Genomic DNA, 16,722 nt, shown 5'->3' on the forward strand with positions numbered 1-16,722 from the left:
CATGCGCTTGGAGCGCCCCAGGAGCCGCACGGACGGTAAGTATGCTGCTCCCCCGCTCCCCACTATACTTTACAATGGCTGCCAGGACTTTAGCGTCTCGGCAGCCATGGTAACCATTCAGAAAAAGCTAAATGTCGGCTCCGGCAATGCGCCGAAACGACGTTTAGCTTAAGGCCGGATCAATGCCTTCCAATGGGCATTAATTCCGGATCCGGCCTTGCGGCAAGTGTTCCAGATTTTTGGCCGGAGCAAAAAGCGCAGCATGCTGCGGTATTTTCTCCGGCCAAAAAACGTTCCGTTCCGGAACTGAAGACCTGATGCATCCTGAACGGATTTCACTCCATTCAGAATGCATTAGGATAAAACTGATCAGGATTCTTCCGGCATAGAGCCCCGACGACGGAACTCTATGCCGGAAGACAAGAACGCAGGTGTGAAAGAGCCAATGTAAGTCAATGGGGAAGGATCCGTTTTCACTGACACAATATGGTGCAATTGAAAACGGATCCGCCTCCCATTGACTTTCAGTGTAAGTCAAAATGGATCTGTTTGCATTATCATGAACAATGCAAACGGATCCGTTCTGAACGGATACAAGCATTTGCATTATAGGTGCGGATTCCGTCTGTGCAGATACCAGACGGATCCGCACCTAACGCAGGTGTGAAAGTAGCCTAACTTACCCAGGTAAAATCAGCGGAGTGGTGGAAAAACTGATAAATTGGTCCTATGCCCTCTTTCACAGACACAAGAGAAGCGTCAGTGGTTTTGATTAAATGTTATGAAAAATGTGCCCCCATAACATCCCCATGCCTTTCACGGATAAAGGTTTCTGGGGTAAAATAACATTTTGTAAAAAGGACCAAGATGCGTAAAACCTCACTTCACTGATTCCTCTAGCACTGCTGTTGCAGGGCGGCCCCGATCCCCGCTGCTCTCCACTACTTAACACACAGGAAATGGAAAGAAAATGCCCGCTCAATCACTGGCCACAGCGGTGACCCGTCTCAGCCACTGATGGGGACCGGTACCAGACGGGGACTGGCGAGCTATGATAATTTTTGTTAGCGCATTCTGGCCCTTTTTACCCAAAAAATTGTTCCCCTAGACAACCCCTTTAATGCTTTTTCTCTCGTCGGGCAATTTTTCATCCTGAATGCTTCTTGTGCAAGGGTAGGACCTAATATAAGAGCGGCAGTTCATGAAAGGAAATCTTTTCACATGCACTTAATGATCCCAGCTTTTCACAAAGAAAGAAAACAAAACTAACCAAGGGTAATTTATTAATAGGGCCCATCTTATACATATATACATATCCATGAATCCATCATTTGGTGTAGCCATTTTTACAATGTAGTGGACCTTGGGGCTCACACGGAAGAAATGAATGCATTTCACCACCAGGTGGCACTTTAAACTACTATGCAATTTATGAGAATAGTTTTCCTTACAGCAAACCATGTGGCTAGGCATGGCATTGCAAGTAATAAAATGTGAACCGTATCAGTTACAACGATATATGAAATGTGATAGAAGATAGAACTGACAACAATACGCAGTTCATACATTGGCATTTTATATCCTTTAAATACCTTAAACACAAACATTTCTCCTCGAAAAAGGGCGACAGTGTTGAAATTTCCATCACATATATTCGGCCTGTTGCCCGGATGGGAAGGCTTTTCTCCAGATGGAGGACGAGGTCGCGGCTGTCTTTCGTGCTTTCTTTCAGATGTGGACTGTATCCTGCGTGGTGGAAGTGTAGGCAGAGGTCTTGTAGGCTCCAGTGTTTCTGCGGGGGGACCTTAAAGCAGAAAAAGATATACACAGATGACAGGTGAACATACATTTACTGACCCTATAGTGAACTCTATGCAAATACCCTTCTCTGCTAAATGAACGGACTGGTAATTCACCGGCTTTACTGGAGAGTTACTGCGCATGTAATATGTATGGCCACTTTTTTACCATGCACAGGAACTAGACACCCCTATTCTCGGCTCCAGCCATCGGACCCCCACTGATCCATACATTGTATCAGCACTGCAGTACCATTTACAGCTACAACCCAGTGTATGGAGATGTGTTGTTCTGAGAGCAGTAGCCCATTTAAACATTTCATCAGAGGGGGTGTCGGGAGTCAGACCCTCATCAATCTGATACTGATGAGCTTTTCTAAAGGTAGGTCATCAATATTTCAGTGTGTGTCTAGCTAAGCATGCAAACTTGATGGTGGTCCTTAAAGGGGTCATCCATTAGTACAAATACCCCCCACAGTGGCCGGGCCCCTCCTATAGACGTTACTTACCCGCATCCCTCCGGATCCCTGCACGGCCACTGCTGCATCTCCTCATCACGCGGATCAAAACAACCCGGTGACGGGGACAGAAGCCAATAGCAGGCCACAACGGTGACCAGCCTCCCTAGCATGGCGGATGACGCTAGGGAGGCTGGTCACCATCGCGGCCTGCTATTGGCTGCCCCTCGTGTCGTCGGATCCCCGTGACGGGGAGATGCAGCAGTGGCCATGCAGGGATCTGGAGGGACACGGGAGCTGGGGAGCAGGTAAGTATGCTCTAGAGGAGGGGCCCGGGCATTCGTGGCGTCATTATAGGGATTGGATAACCCCTTTAATCTTCATGTACAGAATAAAAAAGGGAATGAGATTCCTCAGTGGTTGATACATTTTAATGACTAATTGAAAAGATGACGACAAAATGTCAAGCTTTTGAGGCTCCTTGGGCCCCTTCCTCAGGCGTCTCGTCTTCGTAGCCCCGAAAGCTTGCAACTGTATCATCATCTTTTCACCCTTTAAAGGTACCAACCACTGAGGAATCTCATTCCCTTTTATTATCTTCTATTTACTGGCTCACACGGTAGAAATATATATTTTTTACATCCTCATTTACAGTAATTTCCTGCACCTGCCACTTTATGGGCAATAGGAAGTAGCAGACATAACGACAATGACTGGCGTGCAGCCCCTGTCTGCCGGTCACGGACAAGCTGACACTCCTGTGTCTGTACTCCTCTCTCAGCATGTCTATCATACTCGAAGAAAACTCTAATTGTCGGAATCTCCCCCCCCCCCCATATGGCCAGATGCCTAGGAATGCTGGAACATGTGGTGCAATGGTGACGTCAGCGTAGAAGTAAGTTTCTCCCTAGATTCTCTAGCCTACCGCGGATTTCATTGCAGCACGTTGATTCTGACGTCTTGCGATTAGCAGGTAAGAATGGCGGACGTGTGAGAAGATTCTTCCAGCCAGGAGCTGTGCACGTTTCTTGTCTCTATCTGATCCGCCATGTCTTCTACATGTGTTCCTCACATAAACAAATCCAGCTAGGACAATCGTGTGTCGTGAGTCAGGCGGGCAGGTTGGGTTGTCTGTGTTGGCAGGCACGTGGGTTTACATAAGAAGCACAGGGCTGCGTGGGCCACTAACGCAATCGCCTAAATCTGTTATCTGATCAGGAGGCTGTGTACCTGAGCGGCCAAATCCAGATTGTGAGCCATAGAAAATAACTACGCCTAAGCGTAGCTGGGACTTGGAGATTGTGCTGCCCGTGTACATCGCATCACACTCCATTTACCGCATCAGGGTCCCTTAGGCTGGTATGCCTTTTTTTGCTGCAGAGAATACCGCAGTGGACTAGGCTATTCTATGTAAAAACAGCCTACAAAAAAAATATACCGCACAGTACACATTATGTGCCTACAGTATAGCGACATATAGCAGAGCCTTCCTTTGGAGGTATATGTCAGGAAATCCCCCCGACATACAGCTATAACAGAAGGCCCTATAGTGATGTGAGAAAAGTCCAACTCCCTAATCTTTAGACTGGTATTCCAGGGAGACCCCTAGACATATGAAATTCCAGACCGGCGCCCCCTAGCTTATTTGAGTTACTGTCCTAAGGGCAAAAGGAGGATCTCCGAAAATAACATTATATTCCAAAATTACTATTTATGCAGTTTTCTCATATTTTCCCTAAAGTGGTTTCGCACTTTGCTGAATCCCAATCTGATAATGGGAACCATAATTATAATTCATATAAGAAAAATGGATCAGAACATCATTATAAGCTATGAATGCAGTACAAGTCAATACCTATAGGGGATACTTACCTGCCATTTATTTTTACCGGCGCTTGCTTTTTGGCTGAACTCCATTAGAGCAGAGCTGTGATCGGCGAGAACAGTTTATCTACACTGCCTAAAGGGAGTCTGAGCCACGCCTCCTGTCTCATGATTGGTTCAGGCTGCTCCCTCCCCCTGCCTCCTTAGATTGGCTGCTGTGTATACACATGAGTCTATCACAGACTCACCAGGAGTCCGGGCAGAAGAGCTGACATCTATTACAGCGAGGGCAGAATGATGATAAAGTACAGATTACTTAACCACCAGTCAGCAAAAATAAGATTACCAGGGCTGGTGGGCGTATGCTCAGACGGCTCCGGAGCACTCCTCATGGCCATCAGACAGGTAAGTGATGATCTGACGCTCTTCTACAGATTCCTGAATTCAACTGTATTGCCATTCTAAGGCAAAGGGTGTGGAAGGACAGAACATGGCAGCTGGTGCTGACCACTATAGAGGGGCAGTTTTTGAGGAGGTATTTGTGCTGCTGGGGCAGTATTTTGTGATGCACTGTGGTACTTATCTCTGCTGGGGTGGTATAACATGCCACAATATGGGATTGCTGGCCCCACTTACTTGAGCCTGAAATCGCTTTAAGGATCCATCAAATGGATCATGACTGATCATAAAGGATCGGTCATATCCAGTGACAGCCAGTGTGAACAGTACCTGTCTTTGCCAGTCAGGGTACGACCACACGGCGTGGTGGCGTGGCGTTTGCGCTTTAAACTAATGAAGACTGCACTGGTCAGTGGATCTGTATTGATATGATGTGGCCATTAACAATACAGACCCAATGAACAGTGTGGTCTTCATTGGTTTAATTACAGCCTAGTATGCGGCATGGTCATTTAGTGCTTGAATAGCGGCCGCACCGCATCGACTACAGCGCAGCCACATGGTCTGCAGTGGGCTCTAATAAAACTAATGAAGACCGCACTGTTCGGTAATGGCCGCACGGTATTGAAGGTGTCCTGTGGTCGTACCCTTATTGTACATACGTAATCTAACCTTCATACGCTGTACTATCTATCAGTAATGTCCGGTTTTGCTGGGCCATGTGTTCTGTTCCTTGAATCCACCAGGACATATGTCTTTTTCTGTGAGAAATGCTTACTAAACGGCAGGGGTGGACACACACACGTGCCGCTGGTCCAGGGACACGGAGAGTAGGGGGCCTATGTGTAAGTGGTGTGTGTGCAGTGTGCGCATGTGTCCAAGGTGTGAGCAGCTCCAGTGCGGTATGTTCCGCTGCGTGTGGCTTGTCTGCAGCATATGTGTGTACGTTTATATAGATCTGTGACTAGCCTTGTTGTCATAGGGCCCCAGACCTTTTTTTTCTACAGAGCCCTTTGCTATCAGCATCCGCCCCTGCTATACTTGAGACCAGATTTACAACTGGCTTTCAAAAGTCGCAATTATAGGCTTGGTCTTATTTGTGCAGATCTTATCAGCACTCCCATTACTTGCCACTAGGGGTCGCACTTAACTGGACAAAAATCAACAGCTGGTAATAGGGCCACTATTGAGTGAGTGCTGCGGCCTTTTCAAACAGCTTATTGGGGGAGGTGATGGGACTCGGACCCCCACAGAACAGATACTGAGGACCTATCCTGAGGATAGCAACACTCGGAAAACTACTTTAAACTTTAGATGTGAACAGAGAAGAAAAACTCACGTAACCCTAAGTCACTCAGATAATAACTAAAGTGGGGTATTCACAAAGTTAGGCCTCATGCACACGGCCGTTGTTTGCGCCGCCATTTTGGCGGCTCGGATGCGGACCCATTCACTTCAAAGGGGCCGCAAAAGATGCATCCGTTGCTCCGTTCCGTGGCCCCGCAAAAAAAATATAACATGTCCTATTCTTGTCCGCGCTTTGCGGACAAGAATAGGCAGTTATATGTAAAGGTTGTCCGTGCCGTTTCCGCAAATTGCGGAACGCGCACGGACGTCATCCGTGTTTTGCGGATCAGCGATTTGCGGACCACAAAACACACCACGGTCGTGTGCATGCGGCCTTAGCCTACATTTAACACAGATTTTTAATTAAGTGATGTTGTAAATTGTGATTTGAAAGTGGAGTTCTCCTTTAACAGAGTCTTAGAGCGATACGCGCTCCAGACACTAGCACCCACATTTACATTCCGCACTCCAGACGGCAGTCATTGACGTGTGAGGATCTCACAATTAACAAGCATCCTAGCAGCTCCAATAATCTGAAACCCTTTAGAAAATGTCATCCGGGGCGCCTGCATTTAGATAATCCTTAGAAGTTAATGCTGCTTCCAAAGACAATGCCAGTTTAAAGTAAAAAGCAAATGCTTGAGTAGAGGGCAGACATCCCATATAACAGACTGACCATCGTCACCGCGATGAAAGGCGAACGCGAATTTACAATGCAAGGCAATGACAGGATGAATCAGCAGATCAAGACACTAATTACCTAGGGCCTCATGCACACGAATGTGTGGTGTCCGTGCCTGTGCTGCGGACCGCAATTTGCGGTCTGCAATGCTAGGGCACCGACAAGGGGTTCGTCACGGACAGAAAACCCTTGGAAGCACTCCAATCCGTGCCTTCGCACCGTATTTTCCAGATTGTGGATCCATTCAAGTCAATGGGTCCGCATCCGGGATAGGGTGTGCACACAGCCGGTGCCCGTATATTGTGAAACTGCTGTTTGCTGGCCGCAGGGACCTGCTATGGTTGTGTGCATGAGGCCTAAGATGTATTGCCTATAATAGAATAGAAGTCATCGAGTTGTTAAAAAGTCTATTCAGTCTGGAAAACTGGCTAATAAACCAACATGGCTACTAGGGATGAGCGAATCGACTTCCGAAGTCGATTCGCATAAAACTCTGTACAGTATTAGAATGTATTGGCTCCTATAAGCTGAAGTTATTACTTTGCGAAGTCTCGCGAGACTTCGCATAATAACTTCAGAAATTGATTTATACTGTAAAAAAACATTTCCCGAACTTGGATTCGGTTCCAAGGTACCATTTCGGATCATGTGAGCCAATACATTCTAATGCTGTATGGAGCGCTCGCTCTGTACAGTATTAAATCAAAGTTTTATGCGAATCGACTTCGGATGCTTCATCCGAAGTCGATTCGCTCATCCCTAATAGCTACCATTACAGCGCCCTCAGCTGGTGTCAACTAGGTTTCTCACATTTCTGAATGAAAATGTGGCTTCATTTAATAGCAGCGGTCTCCTCCTCCAGTGAGGCAGGCAATTGACGGGAGAAAACGCTTCCCTCCTGACAATCACCTGGCTAATCTGTCAGTGTAATAGGGCCTTAAAGGGGTTATCCAATACTATAAAAATGTCCCCCATATGCCAGGCCCCTCACAGTGAATATACTTACCCCGCTCCCCGCACCACTCCTGGTCCCCACACCACCGCTTTTGCTTCTCCCTGTGCGTCGATGAAAACATCCGGTGTCAGAGGGGGAGCAGCCAATGGCAGGCAAGGACGGGGCCGAGCCTCCCTAGCTTCACCCGGGAGCGGGGTAAGTATATTCACTGTCAATCGCCTGCTCGCTGGAGCAGTAGACCACTGCTATTACATGCAGCGATCTCCTCCTCAATATAGGGACGAGCGACGTTAATGCCATTGTTCGGCCCTATACTTATCGTTTGCCGGCAGCAGGGCGCCTATTACACGGTGCAATCTGCTGCCGGCAAACATGATTTTTAAACATGTTAAAAAATCCCGATTACCCGATGAACGAGTGTTTACTCATTCATCGGCTAATCGGTGGCAGTATTACACTGCCAGATGCTACAAACGCTCCTTAGCGATCATTACTGGTGTAATAGGGCCTTTATTTCTGTACTGGGACACCATTAGTGCATTATATCTGTACTTCCTGTGCTGTAACATCACTGAGTAGATCATCCTTGCAGTGTGACATCACAGTGTGCACAGTACATCACTGTGTGCATTATACCTGAACTACAACACCAGTGTGAGCTTTATACCTGTCCTGAGACATGAATTTTCCTGTAATGTGACATCACGGTGTCCGTTATCCTTGTACTGTGACCTCACAGGACGAATTATCCCACTGTTTTTACATCACTGTGTTCATTATCCCTGTATTGTGACATCACTGTGTGCATTGCCCATGAGCATTAACAAGACCAAATTAATCAGAACCTTTTGAGAACTTGCTACTGGTCATGGTAGAATGGGGCCTCAAGAAAAGTTTAGCTATGAAGCCCCATGATTAGTTTTATGCCCCTGTATTTAAGAAAAAACTTATAAATAAAGCACTCTGACTAGGGCGCAGTAAATAACTAATTCATGACTCTAACATGGAGGTTATAATTTAATGGCAACCAATGGGTAGCGCTTGCTGGTTTGTTCCGTACAGGTTTGCAGGAGTTTAATTGCTATGTAGTGCTGTACATTAGGCGGTATACAAACTGTCAGTAAATTACCATCTGGGACTCTTATTCCGATGCTTGTGAAAAGCATTGCATGTCTCTTATGTTTAAAATGCACATTTGCCCAATTAATACCGACACACAAATATAAAACAGTACCGCATGATACCTTAGTGCTGTCCCTCGGGTATAATACTAAAAAGTTAAGGAATTTTATAACATTTGAAAAATATGGTCTGCCATTTTTTTTTTCCAGAAACAGCACCACTCTTGCACACAGGCCATGCCTGATATTGCAGCCCAGACTTATTCCATTCAAGTGAATACTGTGTACAGTCTATGGACAAAATTATAGGTGTTTCAGAAAAAAAGAGTCCGACCCCTTCAGACTCACCCCTACTTATGACAGCTATAAACAGATATTCCTTTCAATGTCATTAAAACGAATACACTTTTATAATAGGGGTTTACTGTAAGGGTAATTTTTAAGTACTGATTGGTTCTGTCCCTTTAATTCTGTTCCCATTTATTATTACCATTCGGTTTAATGATGTGCCCTGTAATCTAGTACCCATCCCCGATTGTGCTGATAAGATCACATTCCTGAGTGATCTCAGAGACATGCATGCTGCACACTGGAGGAGGGGCTAAAAGGATTAAACTCTGTGACTCAAATTCATTCAGGAGACTCCACTGAAGACTTCATCCTAGGTAGGATGTAAGTATTGATTTGCCCTATCTCTTCTACACCCTGGGGTGTCGGTCATGTGTTATAACGTGGTAGACAGCCATTTGTTATAGCATGACCGACAAAGTCTTACCCCAATATTGCATGTTGTATATTTAGGCTAGTGAAGTATTTACTTTTTATTATTCAGTATTGTGATTTATCTGTGTTATCGTATATTTATTCACACTTAGTAAATATAGTTTATTCATTCTTAAATGTTCTGAATTCACATTATGTTACAGGGGGTTCCAACATTACTGAATTCCAATATGCCTTCTTGATAGGTATCCCAGCTTATTGACCCTCACCAGTACAATTCAAAAAGTGGAATCCCCCTTAAAGGAGTTCTCCTACTAGTCAGAAATGTTCCTTGACAATAAACTAGTCACAAAATGTCTTCATGCCCAGCTGCTATCTGCAGGGAAACTTGGCAGTCAGCGTTCCATTTCTCTGCAGTGCCCCCACAGGGGCAATAAAGTATTATATATAGCCCATTCATATGTCTGTGTAATGCAGGGTAGGAAAGGACGTGCAGAGTAAGAGATGCTGTTTGTAATTGTTCTTCATTCTGGTCAAGAGCAAAAGGTCCTCAACACGGGACCTCCTTTACAAATTCCTTAAAAGGGTATAAAAAAATAGGTTTTCGAAACCAGACAACCCCTTTCAAACAGTACTTCATGAGACCTTTACAAACTTCACCCAAACATGCAGCATTGCCAATCACCAAAATTGTACTAAGTTTTGCGTATATACTGAATGAAGGTACTACCCTACTTTGGTCGGACCTATAGCATCATTCACTCCCAGGTATCTATACACAAGTACTATACCTACAAGAACAGCTAAAGATCACTGGATATACACTCTACATCAGTCCACAGAAGAATACTGGTGTCACCTATATATCAACCTAATAGAACTGTACATGACTATATTAGCCCAAATGTTACTGGTCCATTTGACTCCTTAAGAAGCATATACTCACCATAAATTTTTTGAATTCCCAGTAAATCATCTTGGGGAAGCTTGAAGTTATGTGTTTCCATATATTGGTAGAAAGGTGCCATTATGGCGCTGGGATCGTTGGAGTGCTCCAAACCCAAGGCATGACCGAGTTCATGAACAGCAACTAGAAAGAGGTCATTACCTGCAGAGACAAATACAAGGTGAGCACAGATGAAGAGGCAAAAGTAAAAGATGAAACCTGAAGAATGTGAGGACCACAAAGATAAATTAGGGTACGTTCATATATGCGTTTACAGTTCACTGGATCCAGTCTAGCTGGATAATGCAGTGCACCACTGGATCTATATTGACTATAATGGAATCCGTCCGCTTTCCGGTGTAAAGCCAGCTTTCGGCCAGACAAAAAGTTGCACATGCATTTATGCAAGAAAGCGGCAGAATCCCCACCATGTCCCATTATAGTCAATGGAATCATGGCATTATCCTGCAAGGCCGGATCTGGAGAATTGTAAACGCATATGTGAACGTAGAATCATCAGAGGTGGTTAGGTTGACTGTCCCCTTTCTATATGCTCAGCATAATAGAGAGTCTTCACTAAGGTCTCCAGAACAACGTTAAGGGAGCTGTCTGCTCCGGAGGTCTGCAAAGCAACACAACAGATATCCATGGAGTCACTTCTGCATCTAAGAAACCAACTGCTGGCAAATAGCTTCCTCGGGAAATATTAGATGATTGAGAACTCATGAAATCAGCTTTACTCCATAGGAGCTGCACACTAAATTGCACAAAGGATTTAGCATTCAAGAAATGAAAGAGACTGGAACTTGGTAGCTCAAGGATGAAGAGAAAAGAGGGTCTTGTGGAGACACATAAGTGTGTGAGATGGGGAAACAGCTCTCATTGTCTGAACATTGTATTTGTTTAAAGAGGACCTTTCACCAGAATAAAACATCTAAATTAACTATACAGACGTGTAGAGCGGCGCCCAGGGATCCCCCTGCACTTACTGTTATCCCTGGGCGCCGCTCCGTTCTCCGGTTATAGCCTCCGGTATCTTCATAGTTAGGCTCCACCCAGGGGAACCTGACGGCGTCTCTTTCTCCCATGCCGTAGCGCTGGCCAATCGCAGCGCTCAGCTCATAGCCTGAGAGTTTTTTTTTTCTCTCAGGCTATGAGCTGAGCGCTGCGATTGGCCAGTGCTACAGCATGGGAGAATGAGACGCCGTCAGGTTCCCCTGGGTGGAGCCTAACTATGAAGATACTGGAGGCTATACCGGGAGAACGGAGCGGCGCCCAGGTATAACAGTAAGTGCAGGGGGATCCCTGGGCGCCGCTCTACATGTCTGTATAGTTAGTTTAGATGTTTTATTCTGGTGAAAGGTCCTCTTTAAATGAAGTTAAATGATCTGGACTGACATTCTGCTGTTTGGCCACAAGATGCCGCTGTTTCCTAAGAAGAGCAACAGACTACATTTCATGTGATGTTGGGAACTCTCAGGGGGGTAGAGTTACAGGTCTGGAAAGGAAGGCAGCAGCCATTTTATAGTGAAGCTGTGAGAGACACTGAGGAACTGTGTGAGCAGTGAATCCGATGACATCCAGGTTTGAGAGTGACCAGAGCTGCAGCTAAGTGAAGCTGATCGTGGTCAAGACCCTGATCCTGTCCAGAGGAATGAGGATTGCTTCCAGGAACGCTGATGAGAGCTGAGGACCAAAGCTACATACACTGCGGTACCGCATGCTTGTTGGAGAGGCATTTGTTCTGTTCAGAGTCACCAGCGGATGCAGAGCAGACCTGGGTCGGTAAGATTGTGCACGCACCTCATTACACTGTTGGCGCCTAGAGACTGAGACTAGGCCTGCAGATAGTTAGTTAGGGTCTCTGTTTGTGTCAGGCCACAAGTGTTACTGCTGTTCATTGCAAGGACTCCATAACATAAAGTGACTTTTCACATTAGAGAGCTGATAAAATTCCCACAAACTCAAGCCAGGCTGGATATTTGCTCAGAAGGAATACTCAGGCACGTGCTACAGGACAGGTAAGGTGTGGTAGTTCAGTTGTGCCCGCCAGTAAGTAAATTACTGCTCTTTCCTCCTGCATCCATCGGAGGGCGCCGTGCTGTGCAGCACAAGGGTCTCAGCCTTCGGGCCGGGTGTGTGTAAATTTTTATTGTATGTTCTCAGCATTTGTGATTGTATTTATTGCCACATTTAAGTAAAATTCTGTTTTGGCAAAAGCTGGTGTTGGGGTTGCTTTCCTCGTTCGTGACTTCACTCTATCCTGGGGAGCCCACCCCGGTACACGGCTTACAAGTGTATCACTGATCAAGCCAAGCTGACCCCCGTCCACTTATCTGATTCTGAATACGCTATATAACGAGCCTGTTTACTGCACAAGGCAATACCGCTTTAAAGAGTTGAGGAAAAAGGGAGGGGGAAGACCAGCAAGAAAATGGATGATGGATCCTGACCTCGTTATTGAAAAGCCTAAAGTCCCAAACAGAAGGCAAGTCACCGTGGAGAATCTGATCACACAGAGTTAAAATCATCTTAATAGCACCTGATAATAATCATCATAAAGCATTTCATCAGATGCTAGGTTGTCCATACAGTGTGATAAGTGGAGTCTTAGGGCTCATTCAGACGGCCGGGAGTGTTTTGCAAACAAGAATAGGACATTCTGTATATTTTTTGCGGGCCGCGGAACAGAACTACAGATGCAGACAGCACATGATGTGCTGTCCGCATCTTTTGTGGCCCCATTGAAATGGGAACGGATGAGGACCCATTCTTACGGTCGTCTGAATGAGCCCTTACAGTCATATGCCTTTACTTCTGATGAAGGCCATAGCCTCAGAGAGGACCTGTCACCTCTCCTGACATGTCTGTTTTAGTAACTGCTGGCATCACCTAAGTAATAATTTAAGAGAAACCTTTCCTGTAAATCTGTAATACTAATCTGTAATTTCTAATGGAAGTTTATGAATAATTTACTAGTTGGGGTGGGGGGGTGTCCCTACACAATCTGGTAATGTCCAATCAGTGGTGACAGTATCTGACTGTGAATGGACACATACCTTTGAGAAGGGGGAATGATAACACCCAGTCGTCATTTTATTAATACATTTCTAGGACAAATAACATACTAAAGCACCTACTGTAATCCTAAACACACTTTTGTATTGACGTCATTAAGAAAGAAATATCTGACCATTATACGGGTAGAACAATGAGGGAATTGCTCAATCAATCACACTGACGGGAAAGCTATTTGTTGGGAGCTACGACTGATGAATGTGAATATGATGGAGACCAATTCCAATCTTTCTAAAATTACAGGTGCAAGAAATATCACACGACTGCTTGTTGTCAGTCAGATGGGCCAAATTTCTGGCCTATGGTTGAATGTAGGCCTCATACATGACTTGTGGATGTGTGGCATTAAGATCGCAAATTGTTGTGCGGCCGGAATCCTGCTCCGTACTGATGAGGGGCAAGGATATCTGGCCTGGCTATATTCCCTGGTCAAATCACTTGCTGGAAGATCGAATTTTGACTCATAGAGGGTTACTTTCAATAGGTGGCACTGGCGAGATGGTTCTCGTCCTTGGGAGACACCTCTTTGCATATTCGTTTCCCATGAAGAATTGCCATACAGGACTGGTCTGTTTAAGAATATTCAGCTCCCTGCCTAAGCCAGTCACACCTAATGATAGTGAATGTGGTCACGCAGAAATCCAACAGGATCGGGTCATGGCACCTTGCGGGTCACAACGTGACCATGTTTGCGCTCATTAGTTGCAGTGTACTAAAAGTAGTATGGAGCATACATAATATATGAGAATGAAACAAAGTAGCATGTAACACTGCACTCCCTATCGCAGAGGTATCTTCCCCAGTGGCATCCCATCAAATGGTACGTTCACATATTCTCCCCGTCCGATCCCATATAGTTAATGGGGATACGGCAGTTCAAAGCATTATTTGGCTATGCCGGATACGGTGAACTCCAGCAGGCTGTTCCTCTGCCAGATTTCTTTTAGGCCCCTTTCACACGGGCGTTGCGGGAAAAGGTGCGGATGCGTTGCGGGAACATTTTTTTCCGCGCGAGTGCAAAACATTGTAATGCGTTTTGCACTCGCGTGAGAAAAATCGTGCATGTTTGGTACCCAAACCCGAACTTCTTCTTGGGATTGGTGTTCTGTAGATTGTATTATTTTCCCTTATAACATGGTTATAAGGGAAAATAATAGCATTCTGAATACAGAATGCATAGTAAAATAGCGCTGGAGGGGTTAATTTTTTTTACAATTATTTAACTCACCTTAATCCGCTTCCTCACGCAGCCCGGCTTCTCTTCTGTCTTCATTAGCTGTGTGCAGGAAAAGGACCTGTGGTGACGTCACTCCGGTCATCACATGGTCCGTCACATGATCTTTTACCATGGTGATGGATCATGTGATGACCGCAGTGACGTCACCACAGGTCCTTTTCCTGTACACAGCTAAGATGAAGACAGAAGAGAAGCCGGGCTGCGCGAGCAAGTGGATTAAGGTGAGTTAAATTTTATTTTTATTTTTTTAACCCCTCCATCCCTAATTTACTATGCATTCTGTATTCAGAATGCTATTATTTTCCCTTATAACCATGTTATAAGGGAAAATAATAATGATCGGGTCCCCATCCCGATCGTCTCCTAGCAACCGTGCGTGAAAATCGCACCGCATCCGCACTTGCTTGCGGATGCTTGCGATTTTCACGCAACCCCATTCATTTCTATGGTGCCTGCGTTACGTGAAAAACGCACAAAGAGGAGCATGCTGCGATTTTCACGCAACGCACAAGTGATGCGTGAAAATCACCGCTCGTGTGCACAGCCCCATAGAAATGAATGGGGCAGGATTCAGTGCGGGTGCAATGCGTTCAACTCACGCATCGCATCCGCGTGGAATAGTCGCCCGTGTGAAAGTGGCCTTACTGTGAACATACCTTGAGGGAAACTACCATACAGTGGCACACAGAGCGCCAACGGCTCCAGCATGTGGGACCACTGGGGCACCTTTCTGTCAGTCCCTATACTGGTCACCATTCACAGCAGCTGCCCATTTCCTAATCGGCAACCTGACAACATTCTGAATGCATCGTAATTACAAAGTCTGTCCTTGAGAGCGATTAAAACATGGCAAGTCATTTACTCTGCCTTTTGTGACAGAACTGCCAATAATTGTCTTTATAAACAGGAAAGCGAGACATACAAAGGCTTATTTAATAAGGGAACACAACTGTCTGCGTCTTAGCTCCATCACAACTCAGCAACCACGGGTTTAGGAGCTGCCGCCGTTCAATACATATAAGGTCCATACACACATCAGTCTTTCATCTGGACTCAACCTAGTGGGATGCACAGGATTAGGAAGGTGATGTGGAAGTGTCGCCCTATTCCTATACAAGTGTATAGGACGTAACCCTGGGAGATTGCAGTCAGGTACATGTGGCAATTAAAAGCCCTTTTATATGGGTTCAATCGGTTCAATGGTGTCTTTTAATCCTTCACCATTTTTATGTTCACAAGGATGAATTTTAAAGCTGCAGATACTACAATGCGGGAAGTTTATTAAAGAAGCACACCAGGATTCTTTTTTTTTTGCCTGAATATTGCAGGATGGGGCATTATTAAAGAATAATATAGAGGCTCTTGTGTCTGCCTTGTAAATACCTATTTAATGTGCCATTTGTGGGTTGTCTGCCATCTTAATACCTACTTTCCCTCAGATATGGTTTTCCTAGCAAATTCTACATTTCCCATCATGCCTGTATTTGCAGAGAAAGAGGGGGGGATGGGGAATATCACTACACTGCACTGCTTTGTGTATTGGTAGCCATGACAGAAAAGTTACATGGAGCTGTTGGCCCCTCACACTGCAGGGTCTCAATGTTTTGTGATGTGATACAGCTTGAGCCTGTCTCCCCTCTTTGTACTGTCATCTCCCTCTCCCCTGTCAGCTTTTACATGGAGGGAGACCACTGTGAAGCTACATCTAAAAGAACTACACTGGAGAGTCAGCACACACAGATAGTACAGGCAGTGTGAGTCAGGAGGTTTATATAACTTCAGCTACACTCACCTACTCTATATCTCCACTACTGTTCCATTATATAGGGGAGACATTATATCTTTAGCATAACAGTAATATATATAGGAACATGGAGGGCAGAGAGGGAGAGGTCTGAGAGCTGCAGTGAGGGATTTGATAATATCATCATGAAGTCCAGGGAGAGACTGAGATTCTGTTTTCACCTTTAGTAGAGCTCTGAGCTGCTGGTCAGACTTGAGGTCACAGTACCAGGTTCCCATAATGAAAAGGTTCAAAATGTATGGATGCAACTGAGTTAGGGTGCTAGAATACTGGTGGTGAGTTAGTAAGATGCGTCAAATTAAAAAAACAACAACAACAGAGTACTACTTTTGAGATTAAAACAGTATAT

The 16,722-nt window shown here is 45.3% G+C and overlaps 1 protein-coding gene across 2 annotated transcripts in view; it reads right to left on the reverse strand.

The window, feature by feature from the left end:
- Positions 1 to 16,722, reverse strand: part of MMP24 (matrix metallopeptidase 24) — a 150,352-nt gene that overhangs the window by 16,506 nt on the left and 117,124 nt on the right. For both annotated transcript variants that reach the window (XM_040437383.1, XM_040437384.1), the window contains exons 5-6: positions 10,255 to 10,416; positions 1,593 to 1,804 (exon numbers count right to left, since the gene is read on the reverse strand). In XM_040437383.1, the coding sequence (XP_040293317.1) occupies positions 1,593 to 1,804; positions 10,255 to 10,416 (374 nt within the window). The remainder of the gene's footprint in view (positions 1 to 1,592; positions 1,805 to 10,254; positions 10,417 to 16,722) is intronic.

This window comes from Bufo bufo, chromosome 6 (genome assembly GCF_905171765.1).
Source record: "Bufo bufo chromosome 6, aBufBuf1.1, whole genome shotgun sequence".
Lineage (NCBI taxonomy): Eukaryota > Metazoa > Chordata > Amphibia > Anura > Bufonidae > Bufo > Bufo bufo.